This window comes from Necator americanus, chromosome III, assembly GCF_031761385.1.
Source record: "Necator americanus strain Aroian chromosome III, whole genome shotgun sequence".
In the NCBI taxonomy this organism is placed as follows: domain Eukaryota; kingdom Metazoa; phylum Nematoda; class Chromadorea; order Rhabditida; family Ancylostomatidae; genus Necator; species Necator americanus.
In genome coordinates, this window is record NC_087373.1 from 25,266,635 (window position 1) to 25,287,162 (window position 20,528).

The following is a 20,528-nucleotide window of genomic DNA, read 5'->3' on the forward strand; positions in this document are numbered from 1 at the left end:
TTTTAGAAAATTTGTTCTTCATATGAAAGTGTACTAAGCAGGTAATGCGAAGATCCGAAATTTTAACTGACGAAATTCCCGAAAACTCTTCGGGAATTTCGTCAGTTAAAATTCGTTCTTTTGGTCGGATTTTGTCTTTGTGAACATCTTCACAGCATTTTGATGATGTAAGGTGAGACCTTTTCAAGTTCATCTCCGTTGGTTGTACTCTATTTCTCATTTTCTTAAGTAGTTCTTAAGTTTCGGAAATCTATAGTCGGGTCGATACGACATGAAACACGAGTGTAGTTGCGGTGCATTTACGCGCTCGAAATGGCGCGGTGAAGGCAGCAGCTGGAACCAAGTTGGGACCGTCGCAAACTGCAGCGATGGGTGGTGTCAGCAAGAATTTCACCACGCTCCTAGCCACTACGCTCCACCGAAGCGCCTCGAAAGAAGCCGCGTACGCAATTGCGTACGTGTGTCATGTCGTTTTGACCCTACTATACTTTGCCATGCCTCTACCATTTCGTGATAATGACTCTCTAGGACTGATTATTACTTGCTAAATCTTTCCAAACATACAAATATGGTTAAAAACTTGTTAATTGCTAGGTTGATGCATGACAATATTTGTCATCTGTTCACTGCTTTTGAAACTGCTGTTTGCCGATCATCTCATCTGCATTGCTCGTTTTTGGGATCTTTTCTCCCACCACTAATTCAGATTGCATCGAAACAGAGTATTATGTTGTTGTATCAGCAAAAGTGCACTATTTCAATAGCGAATGAGGGACGTTGGAGTGCCACGTTTACAGAAGCTTCAACAACTCGGAGACGAAAAGTCCCACGACTATTGTCTTTGAGGGCTTCCAATAGCAAATTGGAGAATGGCTAATTGTTACAAAATTGACGGTTTGAGATTTTCGCACGCCTGACTTCTTCATTAATTCGGATCTTGTCAGCACATCCAGTAGTCATGCAGAATTTGCTCATTTTGTGGTTTGTGGGTAAATAAAAAAGTGGATTTTGTTGAGTAGTTAAGCATCACCTCATTTATTTCTCTCTCAGAATCACCGAGTTTCATACTTTTTCTTATTGTTGCAAGAGTAAGTATGTTGTAGAAACAGATTGGAACCTTCTTGAATGGTGTCTGGTAGAGCGATTTGGCTGCCACTTTCTGCTTCCTTTGAAGTAAGCCGCTGGTATCATTGCTAAGTACTTGCTAGAGGTCAATAGGCTCGGATTTCCTTTCCGTTGAAATGTTTGATATTTGCATTGTTGAGTTTACTGCTGCTAGTTCTTCTCTAGTGTCTTCTCCCAGTGTTATAATTGTCCAACAAGTAATAGGCGCAGAGTTTTCATGTGCGTCCTTGGAAATCTTTGCCATACATCTGTCTTCAGTTTTTTCTCATTTAAGTCCTTCTTTTTTGTATTTTATTACACATTTGTGCAGTTTTATTATCTGCTGTCAACACTCCCTGTAGACAACAGCAGCAGCGCATGATGGAAGATGTGCAAATTTTCCAACATCACTTCTTACATAAGGGAGATTATGCACTTATCAAAAATTTGCCGGAGTTCTGTTGAGCAATTTATAAGATGCTTGCAACTAAGACCGCATATTGTTTGACACATTTCAAACATGGCTAACTATGACTTCACATTCAGCTCACAAATTCATAATTGATTTTCAAGGGGAAAGGATACGAAATTTGTTTGCAATCTCAGAAAATGAAATGCCTGAACAAATAAGCGTTCTTGCCTAGCCACGTGAAGTACTTGGAGCATTACGCTGCGTAGATAAAAGAGGGACAATAACTAGGAGGGATTCGTCCGATATGTTTTAAAGTGAAAATTGAAAAATGTGAAATGAAGACTTCTTCCAGAAGTTAGTTCGGCACTTTTAAGTGCCGTTTTGAAAATGTCCTTCTACACTATATGTCTTCCTTAGTAACGTTTCCGTTAAATTCCTCGTGAAATTAGGTCCTTATTTATTAATTCCTTTTTAATTTAGTTCAGTTTAATTTTAATTAATGTTCTAATCCAATTTTCCGTGTAGTTGAGGAACCTCTCATTGGGATTGAGTACTTTGACCAACGCGAAAACGACATACTATAAGTTCCCTATATACCAATTGTCAATTTCAGTTTATTCTTTCTTGTTAAAGCGTGTCAGCCGTAATGCAATCGGTGCTATGTTGGCTACTTTTTTACCCAAGGAAAAAATCAACAACGGATCTTAGATCAGTCAAAAATTAAGCAGTTTTGCTTCTGGGAATGCTTGAGGGCCCAAAGTAAGTGGCAGTCTAATGGGGGAGATCTGGGAAATAGGGTAAAAGGGTGCCCAGAGTCTCAAGTTGGCTGCGAGTAGAGGAACCTTTATGCACGCGAGCGCATTTCGCTTTTTTCCTAGGAAGCATGGATGCATAATCATCAGTATGTGATTGAGAAACTGCGAGGTTATCAAGGGTACGCGCATGAAAAAAAGAAATCAGCAGAAAATCTAATCCCTAAGATCTCATCTTAACCCACAGTGGCGCTCGCTACGGATGTACAATTTTTTTTCTCGTAAAGTAGTCTATGTGGTTCTTCGTAGATATAACCTATGCAGCGACTTATAGCTGTCCTTTTGATGTTGTCAACCTTCTAGTATGAAGTGTACAACTGTATATCATCCCACAAAGACCCAAACATCGTCAATTTCGTGATATGTTGCCTTCAAACCACATACCACGAAGGGCGATGATGGAATCCACGGAACCGTATGGTTGAAGGTTTAGATCACCTGTAGTATGGGCGCGATCACGCTCAGTTCCCCCTAAACATCTTGAAAATTGGTTTGAGAAATTTGCTTTTTGATCGAATTTTCCTATGATGGACATCAGCAAAGAGGGGTTCCGCGACATAAGGTACATCGTAGGAAAACTCGATCGGAAAGCCCGTTTTTCAAGCCGTTTTTGGAAACAATTGTGGGGAATTGAGCATGATCGCCCCCATACACGCGATCTTTACCCCAAACTCTAACTTTTATGGAAAGATCCCAACAACGCCCAATTTCGTGGTATTCTACTTTTAAAGGAAGAATGTTTGTAGCAAATAACAGTAACGATCTTTGCCACAAAAAGTCATGTTTTGATTGGAACCTTTTCTTTTGATACAATTGAACAATATTCGTGGCCGAAGAGTTTTGGAAACAGATCTTATTATTTCAGTAGAGTTTCGAGTGATTTCGTTCTTAGGAAACGGTTGAAGTGTACGTCAAATTTGAATGCAATAAGCGTTTTTCGCTGGAGTGTTGATCTTGATCATATATTTTGTTTTTACAAGCGTGGGATCATTGTTCGTGTTCTGAGATCATTTGGAGACCTTATCATTTACTGTTGATCTAGTCTAAACTTCCGTAGTTGCGCTTCTCGGTTTTTGTGGGAAGCTCTTTTTCTTTAATATGCGATGAGCTATTCACGGTTGTTGAGAAAGTGATGCATTTTCGGGCGTCTGTGTTTGACGCCGCCAAAAGGACCGCCTGTGGTGCGTTAGATGTATTCCATCGTGATTCATAGCCATCATGGCCCGTATATGATTTAAATAGATTGTCTTACCCCCTACTCACTTCTATCTGTGCACATGATCCCATAATCGGTTTCCGATCCTCAGTTCAAGAAAAATCAAGGCATGGAGTTATTGTTTCTTCATTTACTGCTGAATTAGCCGCTTTTCTTTCAAGTATAATGAAAGTGGGATTGGTCCTCTTTCAAGTATATCGAAAGTAAGATGGTCTCTGAGTCTAATTATTTTTGAGCGATACTACAACCTCTATGTGCTGGTTTGACGTGTATATTTGGACTATACATCCAATTTCTGCTTTACAAGTTTTCATTAATATATTTCCACATTAATCCTCTTAATCATAAAAACAAGAAGTTTATTTTGATCTATGAAAAGATTCCGAGTTTTTCCTAAATTGATTGCACCTAATAGATTCGCAAGCAGTAATTTTAAAAAGTCCTCCATCAATTATTTTCTTATACATCAGTTTACGCCCTTCTTTGCAACGTTTCAGAACGCTTCCCGTTTACGCGGGTATTTCATGTAGTGTAGAATAAAATTCACTAAAATATGCTGAAGGTGGTCAGATTGTGACATAATTTCTTTGAAATGCCTATGTATCACTGTCTGGCTGGCTTGACAGTGATACACGGGAGTGGAGCGGTGTGATTTCTCGAGAAATACTCCGTAGCCCCACCTAATCCCTTCCGTTTCCCCTTTCCCTTTGCTAACTTCTACAGTAACATTCTTGGAGTGTGCTTTTCAAGAAAGTGTCGAAGTTTCTTTTCCAAGATCGATAATTTCTCAAGAAGTACACCATTGCCTTTCCTCTTTTTCATGGACTGGAATAGAATTCTTGGAGTGTCGGTGATGATAGATACGATCCTGGCAATTATTAATACTTTTACAAAAGTTCAAGTTCCTCCTGCGTCTAGAGCGAAATCAGACAACAACCATAAGAACAATACGATTGATAGGCGGGGAAATGCGAAAAGTAGCCTACTCCTGATACATGTGTTGGCAAAGTATCGTCTAAATTCTTTTGAAGAAGACTGAATTATGATGTTTTGTGTACATCATGTTTCTGAATATCAACACACCCAGCATATTGACACTGGCCTTTTATCAAATAGGAAAATTTCAAGCATTTTCCCGCAAGTGTCTTAGTAGCATTGCATACCAAGTGTTGAATGTATGAACGTTGCATAGAATTTTCGAGTTTTCAGAAGGCCGAGATAAATTTGAAAAACGGTAAAGTGGAAATATCGATGGTCTGTCTCCTCCTCTCCCACGAGAGTGTTACCATGTACGTTAATGAAGTTTGGAAGGACTGACTGTTAGAGCAAGGTTTGGCCTTCGAAAAAACGACTGTCGAAAACAGAACTGAAAAGTAAAATTGAATCTTTTCATTATGTGGGAAAAATAAAGAAGAATAAAACAAGTGCTACACTCTAGTTTTCCAGCAGAAATTTCCAGAAATTCCTTTGGTTGCAATGCGGTGTGTTTTACAAAGTTCGTCAAAGGTGTGATGGCTGGACATTTTTCACTTTAATTTCAACAGAACTAACCGTGTGTGGTATATTTTTCTGCCAAATAGCCGCTGTTAGTAAATTGCAAACAGTTTGCATTCTTTCTGGTATGCCCGCCCTCAACTTCATCGACAGATTTGATTGGAAATCCATTTTTCTACTGAGAAATTTTTATTCGCTCTCCTTCAAGTTGAGAACGACTTCTACATGGCATAAATTTACACTGCTCCTTACGAATTTCTTTACCACACTAACCGTGGGGTTATTTAAGATTGGGACTAAGTCGGTCATTCAATATAGTAGAAAATCGCTATTTTTCTTCTATGGTGATCAGTCCCCGAGTAAACCTTCACAAATATCAGAAGAAAATAAAACAAGTGTTCAAGTAGTAACTTCGTTACCAGTGCATGTTTGAATACTCGGATATTTACGAAATTTCCCATTTATTGTTCAAAAAATCTTGTAGCGTTCTTCTTTTGTCGAGAAAGTAGCATTCTTCTTAGACCACTCATTTTTCGTTTTTCGTAGGTCTTAAGAGTCTATTTATTTGTTGCAAATCGCTTCCTTATAATTTGTTAAATTTTACAAGTTATTTGTTTCATTATACGATACGAAAGATTACTCAAATTACCATTCGTCACCCAGTCATCTGCCCGTATCTTTCATCCATTCAATTAATTAGATTCACAGTTCCTGCTGCTTCTGTCTGTCCGTCAAGTGGCAGCTGGTTGTGATGCTTGTTGTTCAACCGAACGCTGGTTAATCGCTTTGTGTTGATGGAATAATATTCAAATGTTCTTTTTTTTTATTCGCTGATAGCACCTTTCTTTTTTTTTTTGCTTAGCTGAATTTTTGATCCTTTACACGGCGTGTAGCTGTTCTTAGTTTTGAGCAATATAATTTATATAGTATATAATATAGCTATACTACTACTATTGCTACTATTATATTTTCTTTTTCTTCTGTTGTGCAAAACCGGAAGATTTTTGCCATGTCGCTAAGATTTTAAATTTCTTACCGCTTCGATTGAGGTTCCTAAGCGAGTAAGGTTAGGATCAGTCCTTCCTCTTCGAGCACTTCTCGAGAGGTGACTTGATTGCACTTTTATTTATATTGCAGCGTAGTTTTGCGGTTGCAAGCGGTTTTTCTTTGGGGCTACAAATGGACTTTGGTCCAAATGTTAAGCACTATTTATCTGTGTTGGTAATCACTTCAGGTGAACTTATTGATTGATTACTTTTGATCCACTTTCTTCTTAAGTTCGATAAAACCTCGCCTACTGTTTAGCAAAACTCTGACTACGAATGTGGTGACCATTTGAACCTGGACACACCGAGACATCGGTTCGCTTATTTTTCTTCCGTGTACTTCTAGGTCTAAGGAGACCTCTTGCGCAACGTTTATCGCACGCGCCAATTGCAGATGTGATAGTAATTTTATAGAAACTATCTATTCCAGAGGAAGAAGTGGTAGTTGTAAAGGTATTTGTAATAAGAGTATGTATATTGAATCGTCGGTAGCCAAATTCCTATTGAACTCTGTTGGGAGGAGGTGCCAAATGAAGATGAGTTGATCATATTTGTTGAAACTGATTGTCGTATTTACAAACATACATACTTATAAACAGGGTAGGAATAAAATGCATAGAAGCCATCAAATCGATATTTCGATGAAGTAGTTTCAAACCGCGTTCTGCGCGGCGACCTCAAAGCATCTGCTAGCCATGTTTGGTCCAAAAAATAGAGAAAGAAAAGAAAGCGTTGAAGAGAGCAGGCGCACGAACACCTAGAAGATAGCTGCTTTCGTGAACTCATTAAAGGGCGTTTTATTTTCTTCGTCATACGTTGTTGCCTTTCTAACTTTGAATAAGTCAACTTCAATAATTAGTTTGATTTGTTAAGCATAGGACTCAATTGTTACAGCTACTTGCTTAGCTATGCGACATAGCAGAACATCCTGAAAGATCGGCGTTCTACTACATACGTCTCTTTCTTTTCTTTTGCGATTCAAATCCAACATTTTTGTGTTTTCCACTTCACTGTCTTGTAAGCAGCCAATTTTTCTTTCATATAAGGCTTGTTCATTCTTCCCATTGTGAATTCAACTTCTCTACTACTGTTTCTACAATAAAATTGTAGAAATAAGTACTTAGTGCTCTTACTAGACATTGTGGGCCGCTTTAGAAAACAACCTTATTCTTTTTATTGAAGTTTTGGTTATATAGCATTTGTGGTCTTCAGTGCACACATATCTTAAGATAGCTCCCTTATTACGTTTTCGTATAACACTATCAGAAGTACAGTCGGGGACGGGTAAGAAATCACGTAAAGATCACATACATGTGATTGGAATAGAGACCAGGTCTGGAAACAGAAAACGCTAGTGTATCACATTTTGCTTCGCCTTCCTCAGTCTCATTGATACAGGAATAAGTGTCGTAGATTGGAAGCAGAGGGAAGATTGCTCACATTGATTAATGCGCTAGGACACATTTCGAGAAATAATCTTCTGTAACAGCTTTGAACTTGATGAATGAATATCAACCAGTATTGAATTTTGCAGCATTCAAGTACTTAGCCGGAATTTAACGGATTAAATTAGGGATAATTGTTACTGTTGCGTCCTCTACTTCGTTGTTTCAGTGTTTGGAAGAGTGCTTCGGTACAGAAGAATCTATCGACAGGTTGCGTTTGAGAATAGGTATTCCCAGTATTCTGTGTAGACTATCATCTTGGATATATTAGCAGTAATTGAGCTTTCTTGCGTTCGATCTTACCTTATGTAGCACTACCTTATGTATGGAAGGAGTGAAGTCCAGTGGGGGCCCGCGTGAAAGCAGATCTTCCACTGTGCTCCCGTCAGTGTTGTTAGGTTGTTAGCTAAAACGATGCATTTGGAGGGATTTTTGTTTTTGGATTGATTCTCTATGGGAACAGATTCCATGCCTCTAGATCACAGCTTGGAAGTGGTACTTCTCAAGACATGGTTGCGAATTCCGTATGGACTACATATTCGCAGCATTAGATGCACAGAACAAGTCCTTCTCATGAGAGGAATCTTAACGACCAGATCGGAGCAGAGTCAAACGTGGCGTCTGCCTATCCATCATCATGCGTTGTTGTTTACAGCCAGTGTTGACACCAAGTCCTAAAATTCGTAGCAAGTGGTCGATTAATGTATACCGTAACCAATTTTATAATAACTAAGACAAGATTGAATCGTTGATAATCAGATTTTTTTTTGAGATAATTTTCTGATATCTTTTATTTCGAATTAACACTCTTGGAGATTCGATATCTTTCACATCTAGTGTCTCCTAACTTTGCCGTTTCTGTGAGCGTTTTCTTGTTTTTATTACTGCCAAAAGCAAATCGTCGTGTATTTGTCTCGATCCTCTATCTTGCTTCATAACTGGGTGAGTTCCAGTGCTGTGCTATAAAGCTGTAAAGAAGACGACCAGATATTTTACTCCTGCTCCTCCTACTAGACTTCTGCCGTAATGCCGTTGATGCGAGGTTATAATCACTTCGATAATCTTAATTACACTATCACGGCTATACCACAGTTTGGAGGATCTCCAGCTCATTTGAGCACATTCTTAAACGAATATCACTTCTATAGTGCCTCCTATGATACCAATGGTCGGTTCATTCATAAAACACCATCTGGTTGTTCTATTAGCCACCGTATGAATATGACTATTGATAATCCCGAAGATTGCGAATATTTGTCGCTTCGGAACAGCAAAACAGTGTCAAAAAAGAAGCGAAGTAGGATGCGATTGGCCCTCAAGGAGCTTCTTGGAAGATCTGCAAGATCATCAGGACGAGATTTATTCCGACACTATTCGTCCAGGGAGAAGGAGTATCGTAGCGAATCGCCAAGAAATCGGCATCATAGTGTTGCAGTAGCCTGTAATTCTGCAGGAATATCTTCCAAAGATAATGCGTGCTGCACCACGAGCACTAGTGAAGTTGTTTTCTGCGCTGATGAGCCGAGATTTCAAAGGAGAAGACACTATCAAATCAAGGACAATTTTGTGGTTCAGAATTTAGGCGTTCTGGAACCGAAAGGCGTCGATTTCAGCGGAAGACTCGCTATCAAACGAAGTAAAGGTCGGTACCGTCCTTTTAGAAACCTTTATTTTGCGAATAGTATATCTTTTAATCATAGATGCTAGAAAGAACTAATAATTGTTCTCAGTTGATGATATCGGATTTCGACATCTTCAAAGTCAGTAGCAACCAATTAATCAGTGTTTCTGCGAAGAAAAAAACCTCTGATCTGGGAAAGTGCACTTGAATAATCGTTTCCGGCGTTAAAAGCTTTCCAGCAAAGTAGTATATACTAGAATGATCTCGATTGTTTGTGAAGGAGATCAGGTTTGCAGTACTAAGGAGACGTGATTCCATTGAAATTTCTACGTTGACTTATAACGTCCCACCTCTCAGTTGGCCTCCGTATCACAAAGCCATTATTATTTATGCGCATTTGCACCAAAAACTGCCGCCAAAGCAAAGAATGAAGGAAATGCTTTACACAATGGACTTAATTAGAAAGGCGAACAGATTTTTTTTTCAAAAATAAGATGCTAGCATTCATGTTGTGCGGTGTATTAACACTTAAAGAGAGCATGCCACGAAATTACGATGTTGGGATTCGAGATCTACACTCCGAACCCTATGTTGTCTATGATTTCTCTTGAGGAATGTAGGGTTTTGGGTATAGATCACGTATATGAGCTTGTTCACGCTGAATTCTCCTTAGTCGCCCTGAAAAAGGGAAAGCTTGTAAAACTTCTGCGAAACCTTCTGTAATGCGCAACCCTCGTAAACGCTTCGTTTCAGGACTTTTGCGGGGAATTTAGCGTGAAAATACTCATGCACGTGACATACACTCCGAACCCTATATTATGCACTAGAGTTCTCAACATCGTCAGTTTCGTGATACGCCTCCAAGTTGATTATGCCGCTCGATGCTCGTTTCCTAGTTACTTCCATCCAACTTTTATATTAGAAGGAAGGAGGATTGTATTATTAGTAAGGTCTTGAAAACATCAACATCTTCGTTGGAAATTTGAGATTTTAGTGAATTTCAAATTCGTTTTCTCCCGACTATTTCTCTTGTTTCAGACGCGTTCGTTAATAGCCATGAGTGGACTCTCAGTAGATCGGTTAGCGAGCTTCGACTGGTGAGTTGTCCGCTTTTCTCGCTACATTTTATCCTCCTCTTTTTTCATTTCTGTGTGTTTGCAGTGCACAAGTGTCTACAGCATATCCATTGATATCATTTTGAATGCCAATCAATAACTCGTTCTATACACTGACTCAAACGAGCTTACAGGAACAAGAGACAGTAATTCCTAGCTGCGCTCCTAAAATAACTCAGTGATTTCTTTTGGCGACGCATGTTGACTAGCGAATTTCACTAGATTTATCTCATTTCGCCATTTTTTGTACCTGTTATTTTTAATATTTTCGAAAAGTCATTTCATTCCAGTCATTTCGAGTGATTGAGAGTTTGTTGGTATAGTTTTAGGTAGGAAGTGTTGAATTAATGCGTAGTAGAAAAACATTACGTCTAATTTTTTTTGTAGGAAATTACACAAAGTTAGCAGCAGTTACCGCTCGCTTTTGGATCCGGCGCGTGCACAGTTAATGACGATTGGGGAGGGATGAGCAGAAGCACCTCGGATCCCGCACAATCTACAATCCCATCTATAGGTTTCCCCGCGGATCCTGCTTTGAACATCAGTCTGCCTCTAAGTGGCGAGAGATCATAGTAACGCGAGTTTGTGTCTCTTGATTGCAAATGAACTTAACAATGAAAAATACGAAGTTTTCCCCAGCAAAAATTTCAATAACCATTCGAAAAGGATCAGCGACACGTTACTTGATTGTAAGGACAATAAATGAGTTGATGAAAACTGAGTGATAAATGGAAGATTAGTTTTAGAATCACATTTTTGAGCAGATGTAGAAGATTGGAATTATGTTCGTCCTATGTAATTCTTGAGTCATAACGTGTTATCTAATGTAGAAAGTATTGTGTTGTTCCAGGCTTCCTCGATTTTTGTGCAAAGACTACTGATCACAATTACAATTACAAAATGACAGCAATACGAAGCAAATAATTTCAGATCACTATTTCACTTAAAAATGATTATATAATGGTACAATCTGTGTGGTAATTTTCGGTGTCAGCCCGTTCCTTTATTTTCGCTGTGAATAGTCTTGGCGGCTGCATTCGAACGACGCACTTTGCTTTGCGCAATACTACAGAGGACGTTGCGTTGCTAGCAGCTGTTCGAACGCGCCCTTTTTTTGTGTCAAACACATGAAATTACCAATAACGAGACCTTTTTCAAGTACATTTGATCATATAAACAACTGAAGTAAGAATTTGATTCTTTCATCTTCAACTGTTTTAAAAATGGATAAAGGTTGCCTTGACCTAGGCACTGTATTGAACAGAAATACCTCTCAAAGGTTCCGTTGTAACCGGCCTAAACACACATTTCGAGATTCCAATTACGTCCTTTCATCCACCAAAAAGACAACCACGAACAAGAAATATCTGTAAATGGGAATTGAAATGTAACACTTTTCACTGTTCTGTTGTCATAAGGGTGGAAAACCTATACGTATCCCAAATAGTCTAATGCTACAAGTTGTGACATCAAGCTCCGGTAAGAGCACCTAAGTTGATAAGACACTCGGAGTTGCTGAGATTGACATATGTGAAATAAATTAATGGTCGTGTTGTGACCAAGAAGGTGAGAAAGCCATGCATGCGAGTTTTCATATAGCACCCAGATATTGTTCCGAACGTTGCTGAAAACACTCGTATTGATACTTCTGTTTTCCTTACATGTAATTAATACACTAATGAGCTGTTCTGCGCACGTTTTCAGCGAATCGAGAACATTAATCTTCCTAAGATGGAAGCCGTGAAAAAGGCCCAGTAAGCACTTTTGCGAATTTTTCGGTGTATTCGTAATTGACTTGCAAAAATTCCTATAGGAAGAGGTTCATAGATATTTAAAACAACGGGTGTTTGAATGCGCGAATAAGAAATGATAGAGGAGAATGAAGGAAACTCAAGAGTTAGATGGAAGAGGAACGGCCTTTGCTCCGGGATAGTCATTTCTCATTAGTCATGAAAAAAAAACAACTTTTAAAACTATTGCAGTGCAATATTTAGAGGGGAATAAGAGAGCATGCGGCGCCGTTTTCACATTTTGCGTTGTTCCCCACAAATAGATTGCTTTTTCTAAACCAATTACCATATCCATAATAACTTTTACGAGAACCTCTATAGTCGAGGTTGCACTCTACTTAGAAACTGCTAAATGAAATCGAAATCGAAAGAAGTGCATAAAAATCAACCAGTCGATAGTTTCGAGTGTTCATCATATTTGTGGTCAGGATAACCAAAACATCGGCAAAGTTTTGCCTTTACTTTTTCTTTTTGCTTAACAAAAGAATTCTCAAGTAGAAGTTGGAATGATCAATGAAGGGATCAATATTTCGACGCGAACTGTACATAGTCGTAAATCCGTGAACTGTCCCGTACCGTCTGCTGATAAAATATGGTCAAAATCGGTCCAGTCACTGAGGTTTGTTCGCTGAAAACACCAAAATAATAATAAAATAAAATTTAGATAGATTACTTTCAAACGCTCAGGTAGAAGAAATCTTTAGAAGAACCTATGAAATTGGACACATTGAAATAGTTTCATTTTGCAGTTCGTCCATGCTTGAAGTTGAGGTTTAAAAGAATGTTTTGGTCACTGTCAGTTCACTGGAGTATTTTCGACCTTTGTATTGGAATTCATACAGTACATAAACAAAGTTCGAAGGAAACCTTTCTCTGTCTTTGCGTGAGAGTTTCATCATAGTTTCTGAATCTAACATGATAAGTGCTCAGTTGCACATCCAACCATACATGCTGTTTCTTGAACTGCAACATGAAACTGCTCAGCAAATATGATGGTTCCAATTGATTTCTAGTAAGAATATGTTACTGGGAGGTATTGAAAATACCTTTTTTTTAATTTGGATCAGACTAAATCTTCCGATAAACGTGTTTTGTGGGTGGCATCTTAACTTTTCGCTTCAATATCGGCTTAAAGAAACGTAAGGGTGCTAAACGTCTTTACATTAGCAAGTAGAGAGTGAAGGCAAAGGTCCTTTTAATTCCGTTCATACTTTATTGGAATGTAGCCTTACTGCAATAGTCCACGGTACTTTTATGTTTATGGACAATACATAAATGCTTTTCATGTTCCCTTTCGTTCAGGACACAGTGAGTGAGTTCGCTCTCTAAGTTTAACTTTATTCACGTAAAAAGAACCCTCTCACACGAGTTCCAGTCACGCTATTCCACCAGTCATTAACTAAGCTACTAATGCAGCGCACTGGTCGATGACAGGTGACGCCGTCGACACTTGACCATTAACAGCTCATGACAATGTCACTCGCCTGTTTTTGTCGTATCTCGACTATTAGCGTTCGATTAAAATAGGTCCGATTGGCAATTAATCGTCATGCTGAGATTTCCATAGATGGACCTGTAATAATCATCATCATTATCTGCCTCCTTATTTTCTGACCATAATCACTTGCACTTTTTCGATTCTAGAGGTTTTTGTTTCAAATGCCATATTTTTGTTAGATGCACTTTCGATGTTACCATAGGTAAGTCATCACAGAATCTATTTATCAATGCTTTGTCACGTCATCGGTTACGAAACTTTGTTTGGTTGTTTTGTTGGTCATTTTGTGGGTTTAATCGCGTATTTTTCTCTCATCATGCTAGGATGTATTTTTTAGCTCCAAGGTTCCAATGGCGTAAAATCACTTAAGGTAATTACGTACTCGACCTGCAAAGGTTGTGTCGAATTACAAAGTCGTTCACCACTCCAGTCGTAACCATTGACCAATGCTAATATTTCCGGGTTTGTTGGTTTTGTTGTGCACACAACACGTAAGCACCAGGTTGTGCGAGAGTAATTTCGTTTCTTCTTCATCAATCTTTCTCTCATTTTTTCTCTACGAGTGTCGAACAATTTTAAACGAAATATGCGTTATCCAGATCCATGCACACTATGTATCTACGTGAATTAACTCGATTCTCGACTCCGATTTTATGACGTATCACTGCTCTTGCAGTACATCACTCATCTCTTTGATAAAATGAAGGTCTGATGGAGCAATATTGGGGTAATGTGTCTTGTAAGGCCTGATTCCTCAGGTGTAGATAACGCCCTCAATTACGGGTAATTATTTGCCTTGTCAATTTGAAGATTAAGTAGAAAATTATGCATGACAGTACGTAATACGGGGAAAATACATGACATTTGAGATGTTTGTGAAACTCTGCAGTACTATAGCGATAGATGAAAAGTGTTCATGGGATCAAATTTTGATTTTCCATAAATTTAGAGAACTTTTCTCTTCAACCGTAGTATGCGTCGAGATTTCGCTATTGTTTTTAGTGCACTATGATGGTTCTATTTCCAGCAGTCACTCTTGCTGCTGGTATCTTTTTAAGTTAGGTGTCTTCTCTTCATTGTCATCCCCAACAGTAAAAGAAGTTCTTCTAATTCTTCCTCATCGTGCGCTTCAGACATGACTGTAGAAAGAAGTCAAGCTTCGTCTTAAAATTAGTAATATATGAAATTAAAGGATATTTACCACAAGATCAGACTACCTATTATAATCTTGGAATGTCCTGTGAAACACTGACCGCAAGACAAAAGGGTTGTTGACAAATCATTTCACATTCTATATCGAGCAGATATTCTGTATTCTTTGTTAACAAGAGCTTGAAAATGAAAATTTCTGTTAATGTACAAGATGTAGGGTTTGCTTTGTTTTTAGTGCGGTTTAAAAGAAAGAAAAACAGGTTTCACCTGTGGACCGGCATTGGTTGAGAGCCTTACGCAGAATAAGGAGGTTTGCACTCAGCAGGAGACACCACTCTGAATACTGACCCGAATATGTGACAGTAGCATCTTTATAATTGCTCCCAAGTTCGTCAATCGCCAGAATGCGTTTCCAGAGTTCTCATTCGTTCTAACTTCTATGGTTTCGCCAAACGCGCATCCACCCCACCAAATATGAAATGTGCATTCATTTTTAACACAAACTAAGAGGTAGTTACTAGACATAAATGAAAGAATCTATGTAAAATTAAGAGCTTGGAATTCTGCAGCAATTTGATATCTGCTTATCAGAATTTCTTCCGGAATTTCTCATTGTTCTACAACCATGAAGGCTTATTAAAAGCCAAGAAGTAGTTATAAAACAGAGATGACATGCGTGCATGGAGATCTTCGGTTCCGGCCTAAATCCGATAATTTACAGCACGTACAAAGAAGGCGTGTTCACGCTTCATTCATTTTCTGTTCCGGGTGAATGCATCAATGACTGACTGATCTTAAAGACTCACCGCACCGACTATCTGTCACCCCTCTCATCATTAACTCTTAATTGGTGCTGTTACACAACAGGAAACGCATTCGCTGGGAATTTCGATGTTGATCGAATCGATTGTCACCACGCGAGCAAGTGCTCCTTTTTCCTGTCCTTTTTTCAGGAGAATGCATGGCACTATGCTCTGTGGTACAAGCATATGTGTAGATACTGTAGATAAATGCGAGGGGTTATGATAAGTATTCATCTTCTCTGAGTGTCGTTTATTTGACAAAAATACACATTTTTTGTGCAAGTGCCTCAAATTGTTTTCTATATATTGAGGTTTGGCTGCGATGCTCACGTTTTTTCCATCACCGTACCTTTTCAAAAATCCGGTCCATTTGTGCTCTTTTGTAAACATTGGTTGTTTTATGAATTTGCGCCTAATCTCGTTAAGGGCCATGGCGGGTTCGCTTTTATGTTGAGCACAACTGTAATTTAAAGCAGCTGAGGTCATCCAGATATGAGTTGCATAAGCAAGAGCAATGGATGTATACGTCTCACATGCACCTGTCTCTCTCACTTAAGAGGTTTAATCGATTTCCGTACGTAGTTACTAATTTGTTAACAATCTCTAGTTAGCGCGATTAACATGATGCTAAAAGCAGATTCTGACTACTTCTTTGCAAAGAACGTTGTATACACTATTCGCGTTTGAATAATCTCTTTTTTGTGTGTGAATTGTTGCAAAAATTTCTCAAAACGCTTTTTTTGGCTTTCTCAAGTTGTCATAGAATGGCGCTTGCTATAAATAACACAGAATAGGTCCTCTTAGAAATTAGTTCATTCTTCATATTATCTATTGCCCGAAAGAGGAAAGCACATCTGTCTTCACCTTAAACGTCCAAAAACCCAGGTGCTTACATTTTTTGAACGACATCTGTGCGCTTATCGCCTTCCCGAGATTACCGTGTAGAAAAGATCTCGGTACATCTTTGCGACTTGACGCTCTTAGGGAGGGAGTATATATGATTTTGCAATTCCTTTTTCGTACGAAGAGGCTCTGTAGAACGTGCACTCTCGAAGCCTGCATTCAGTTGGGATCACAAACACTCCGCCATCACGTATGTATTCTTGTACTTTTAAGTGGAAAAAAACGTCCGACCTAGTATATCTTCATAAGCAGTTAGTATTTCGAGTGTTCTGCTTACATTCTGAATTTTTCAAAAGTCGTGTTTGATTTTGACAACAGTTTCGAAGTGTAGCTATGATTGATTGTTCTAGGGCGTTAAGATACTTATTATTTACCATATAGATAAGTGATGGTTTCTCAGCTCTATATAAATGTCTTATAACTGCACAACACACTTCTATCAGATTGTGAATCCTTAAACCTTAACGCTTTCTCTCCTGATTTCCTTTTGACAGCTTTGTTTTTGAGAAATCTTGCACGCGTTTTTGTTTTAGGGCGTCGTTGGTACGACATCTTCCGGAAAGACGTCTTTGGTTCACCGATATCTTACTGGAACATTCACTGCTGAAGAAAGTCCAGAAGGTGGTTCACAATTTTCCTATTAAGTCTTCATCTTAAGCTCTTCTCTCCTTTGAAGTATACTTTTTGCTTTCATTATTGCGGGCAATTTTTGCTTTCTTTTCTTCATTGTCATTTTACCTTTTTTTTTTGCCAGTTTAAAGAATCCTTCCACATCCAAATTCTGATCGCTGCTAGCTGCGAACAGCGGGAAAGTCGTTTAGAGCGATTACTTGTGGTTTTTTTTTTGGAAAATTAAAATCCCGCCATCGTTGAAATGTAACACTTTTCTTTGTAAACGAATTCATGCAGAATTGCGTCTAAAAATGTAACACATTTCATCGTTTTCAATGTTTGCATTGTCTACTCTATTGTCCTTCTTATACGCTCGTTTTCTCCTTCCCCATAGCAGATATTTTAGCAGCTTTCAAATTCGATAGCACAAGTTCTGAATCCTAAGCTCACTTTCCGATAAGAAGAACAGTTGCCACATCACTCAGTTTTCGGCTTACTTTGAAGGAACGTTTAATAGTTGTTCCTATGTACTTCCGATTCCTTCTGAAGGTAACAACCGTTGAATTCGACAACAAATAATTTATCTGGTCAAGATTTAAGAAGACATAATGACCGCAACGGTATCAACGTTTATACTTCTAGTGGTTTGAGGAATAACTTCTGGTTCGAATTGTCTTTCGACCTCATGCTTCCACAATGGATTAAAATATTACTATAGATGATCCATGGTTATTCCTCTGCGAGCAATTATACATTCTAATAATAGAAGATCAAATACTCTCAGCTGCAGCTGAATACGCAGTTATCAAGTTGTAGAATTTTCTGTTTACGTTCTATCTATAGGTGACTTTCGAGGAAATTCTCTATGTTGGGTGTGCTCCAGCAGTAGGTAAAGGATCGGTACATAATTTTGAAGGATGGTAGCAAACACGCGAAACACAAAACAATTCTACAACATTAGGAATCAAAGGACTCCCGAGAACAGGAGGTTTTAGTGCATCCGTGGAAAGTGAAATAGTATTGAAATTATCCTATTCTTAAGCAACTTTTCACACCCATAAAAGCAGTGAAATTCACTTTGTTTCTGAGTCCTCTTTTTCTTTGATTTGTAGTTGACGCTTTTCCTTTTTGATGTGACATTTGTAGAACACGTTTCGGACCTTATTTACAACTGGAGATGCAAAAATTGAAAATTTGCTTAAACGCAGCCTTTGAGAAGCTTTAGTGGTAGATCGAAATTGTCAAAATATTAAACAAGATTCGTAAGGTTCGAAGATGTATACATTTTCTAGATGTTCGTGAAGTTATTTACTTTTTTATAATACAGCTAACATTTGTGTAAAGTAGATCAGTATTTTCTTTTTGGGGTGTAGCATTTCCGATGCTTTGAGTCAAAATTGATGGATATTTGTTTGTGGCCCTCCTATCCCGCAGTGTACTTGTCGGATAGGTCTTCTTGAACTTTTGCTATATGTTTGAGTCAAATTTCTTCTCTTGCGTGTCTAGTTGCCGTTAGTTATCTGTTCTTAAATCTGCATAATAAGGACACGGAAGAAAGCTACTTGTTGATGTATTTTGGGACCTCTTTTAGCGTCATGCTGCAGAAAAGTTCTTAATTATCGAAGTTGTCCAGAGTACAATTTCACTCACCTATATATGTACATAAGTAGTCAAATTTTCCGTCCATTCACGACAACGATTGTGTTACTAGCTGTGATCAGCCAAGTCACAGCTGCGTTTTTCGGTTGTTGAAATCTTATTAATTGTTAGCATTGAATAGTACAGTTCAGCATTGAACTGTGACCTAAACTACTCAAGGCTAACAGCTAGCAGTTACTTCCTGAAATTCCTTTTGAATCTGACGGTGTATAATATACGCTTTTATAGCCTAAAACCGTAGTATGTTTGATTCTGACTACTATATTCATATATTTCACTATTATTTAAAGGCATCACCCCACGAATTTGAGGTGGTGCAGATTTCAGGTGGAGTATTCGTATACAGGATGGGAGACTACGGAGAGGGGGGTGATTCCGTCCATTTCTTCCTAATTGCCGTAAAAAAGGGCCCGGAAGATACGTCTTCATTCGTTTTGGCGCACCATTTTGTACAAGAGGTTCGATTGGAGCGCGCCAGTCTTGTGCGGCGCCGCATCTTCCGGGCCGTTTTTTACGATAATTAGCAAGAAATGGACGGAATCACCTCCCTCTCCGTAGTCTCCCATCCTGTATACGAATACTCCACCTGAAATCTGCCCACCTCAGATTCGTGGGATGATGCCTTTAAACATGTTAATGATACACACGACGTTTTTTCGGATCTGCGACAAAAAAAACATAAATGTTTGGAGTTATCAATTAAATACATGTAAAACTAAACTGCGTGGGCAAGCTGTTATTTCCAAATGGCAACAAGTTTCAGGTTTGCGCGGTAGTCTGCAGTCGGTAGTCTCCTTTTTTCTCTCTTTCAGATATTTAATAAATCTTGCGCCTCCGAAAATCAGAAAATTAGCTTTGTCGTTAAAGAGTTCTTGAGTATTGTGTAAACAATAAAAAAAAATAATAATGATAATGTGAAATTTGCACTGTACAATGAATGTTCCTCGAGAAAATCTGCCGTTTGGTAAAACAGCAGAATCGTGCCCCTGGTTTCTTTATTACGAATTACTTCTGGGGTCGTTGTGTTTAAATTTTCTGTTTTAAGACAGTGTGCCTGGACTTTTGATGTGTGAAGTAAGATTATGAGTAAGATGATTTGAAAAAAAGTGCTTATAAAAAAAGGTATGTGAAATTATCTTCCTTTCCCACCAATTTCTGATTATGATTTTTTCTGCAATTTGTAATTACTTTGTTACTACCTTCATTTAATATTTTAGTTTACTTACTTTTCTTTAACATTTGAATCTGGCCCCCCTTATGCAAGTGACGACTTTTTCTCAGTTTTTTTTTCATTCTTTGTCATTGCAGATGCATATTGCTCATTTCCATTCTATTTCTGTTCGAAAAACAATAATAGCAATAAATACTATAATATAATATAATACTAATATAATATAATACTTTTGCTTTATAAGCATGCCAGATAGAGATTCTATTCATAGAATCCAGTCCAATGAGAATGTGTAGAAGATGCAGCATACATACAATTAAGGCCCAGAAAGCGATTCTGAGCAATGTAGTTATTTTTAAGCTTATTTTAAACCAGAAGAATTTACTTTCAATCAGACTTTTTCATTGAACACGTTATTAGTTTCTACAACTGAGCGACAGTTTAGTTTCAAGATGGAAAACGTAAACTTTTTTTAAATAAACCACCCGCGTGCAGTTATTTCATTCCCATACACGACGCATATCTTTTTTTGTCGCCCTCCATCACTGCAGCAAAAAATCTTAAATATCCCATCGAGAAGTTTTTCGTCTTTCACCGTGATCTAGAATTAATTGCGGAGGATTGTTTCCGTTTGCGTGGTTTATCTCAGCAAAAAAGGGACGTAGCGCATGAGAC

At 38.3% G+C, this 20,528-nt stretch overlaps 1 protein-coding gene across 2 annotated transcripts in view; it reads left to right on the top strand.

Annotated features, from left to right (window-relative positions):
- RB195_010878 (uncharacterized protein) overlaps positions 1-20,528 on the top strand; it is a gene marked incomplete at both ends in the record, with an annotated part of 47,350 nt that overhangs the window by 9,500 nt on the left and 17,322 nt on the right. For both annotated transcript variants that reach the window (XM_064192056.1, XM_064192055.1), the window contains 2 exons: positions 10,189-10,247; positions 16,945-17,032. In XM_064192056.1, the coding sequence (XP_064049638.1) occupies positions 10,189-10,247; positions 16,945-17,032 (147 nt within the window). The remainder of the gene's footprint in view (positions 1-10,188; positions 10,248-16,944; positions 17,033-20,528) is intronic.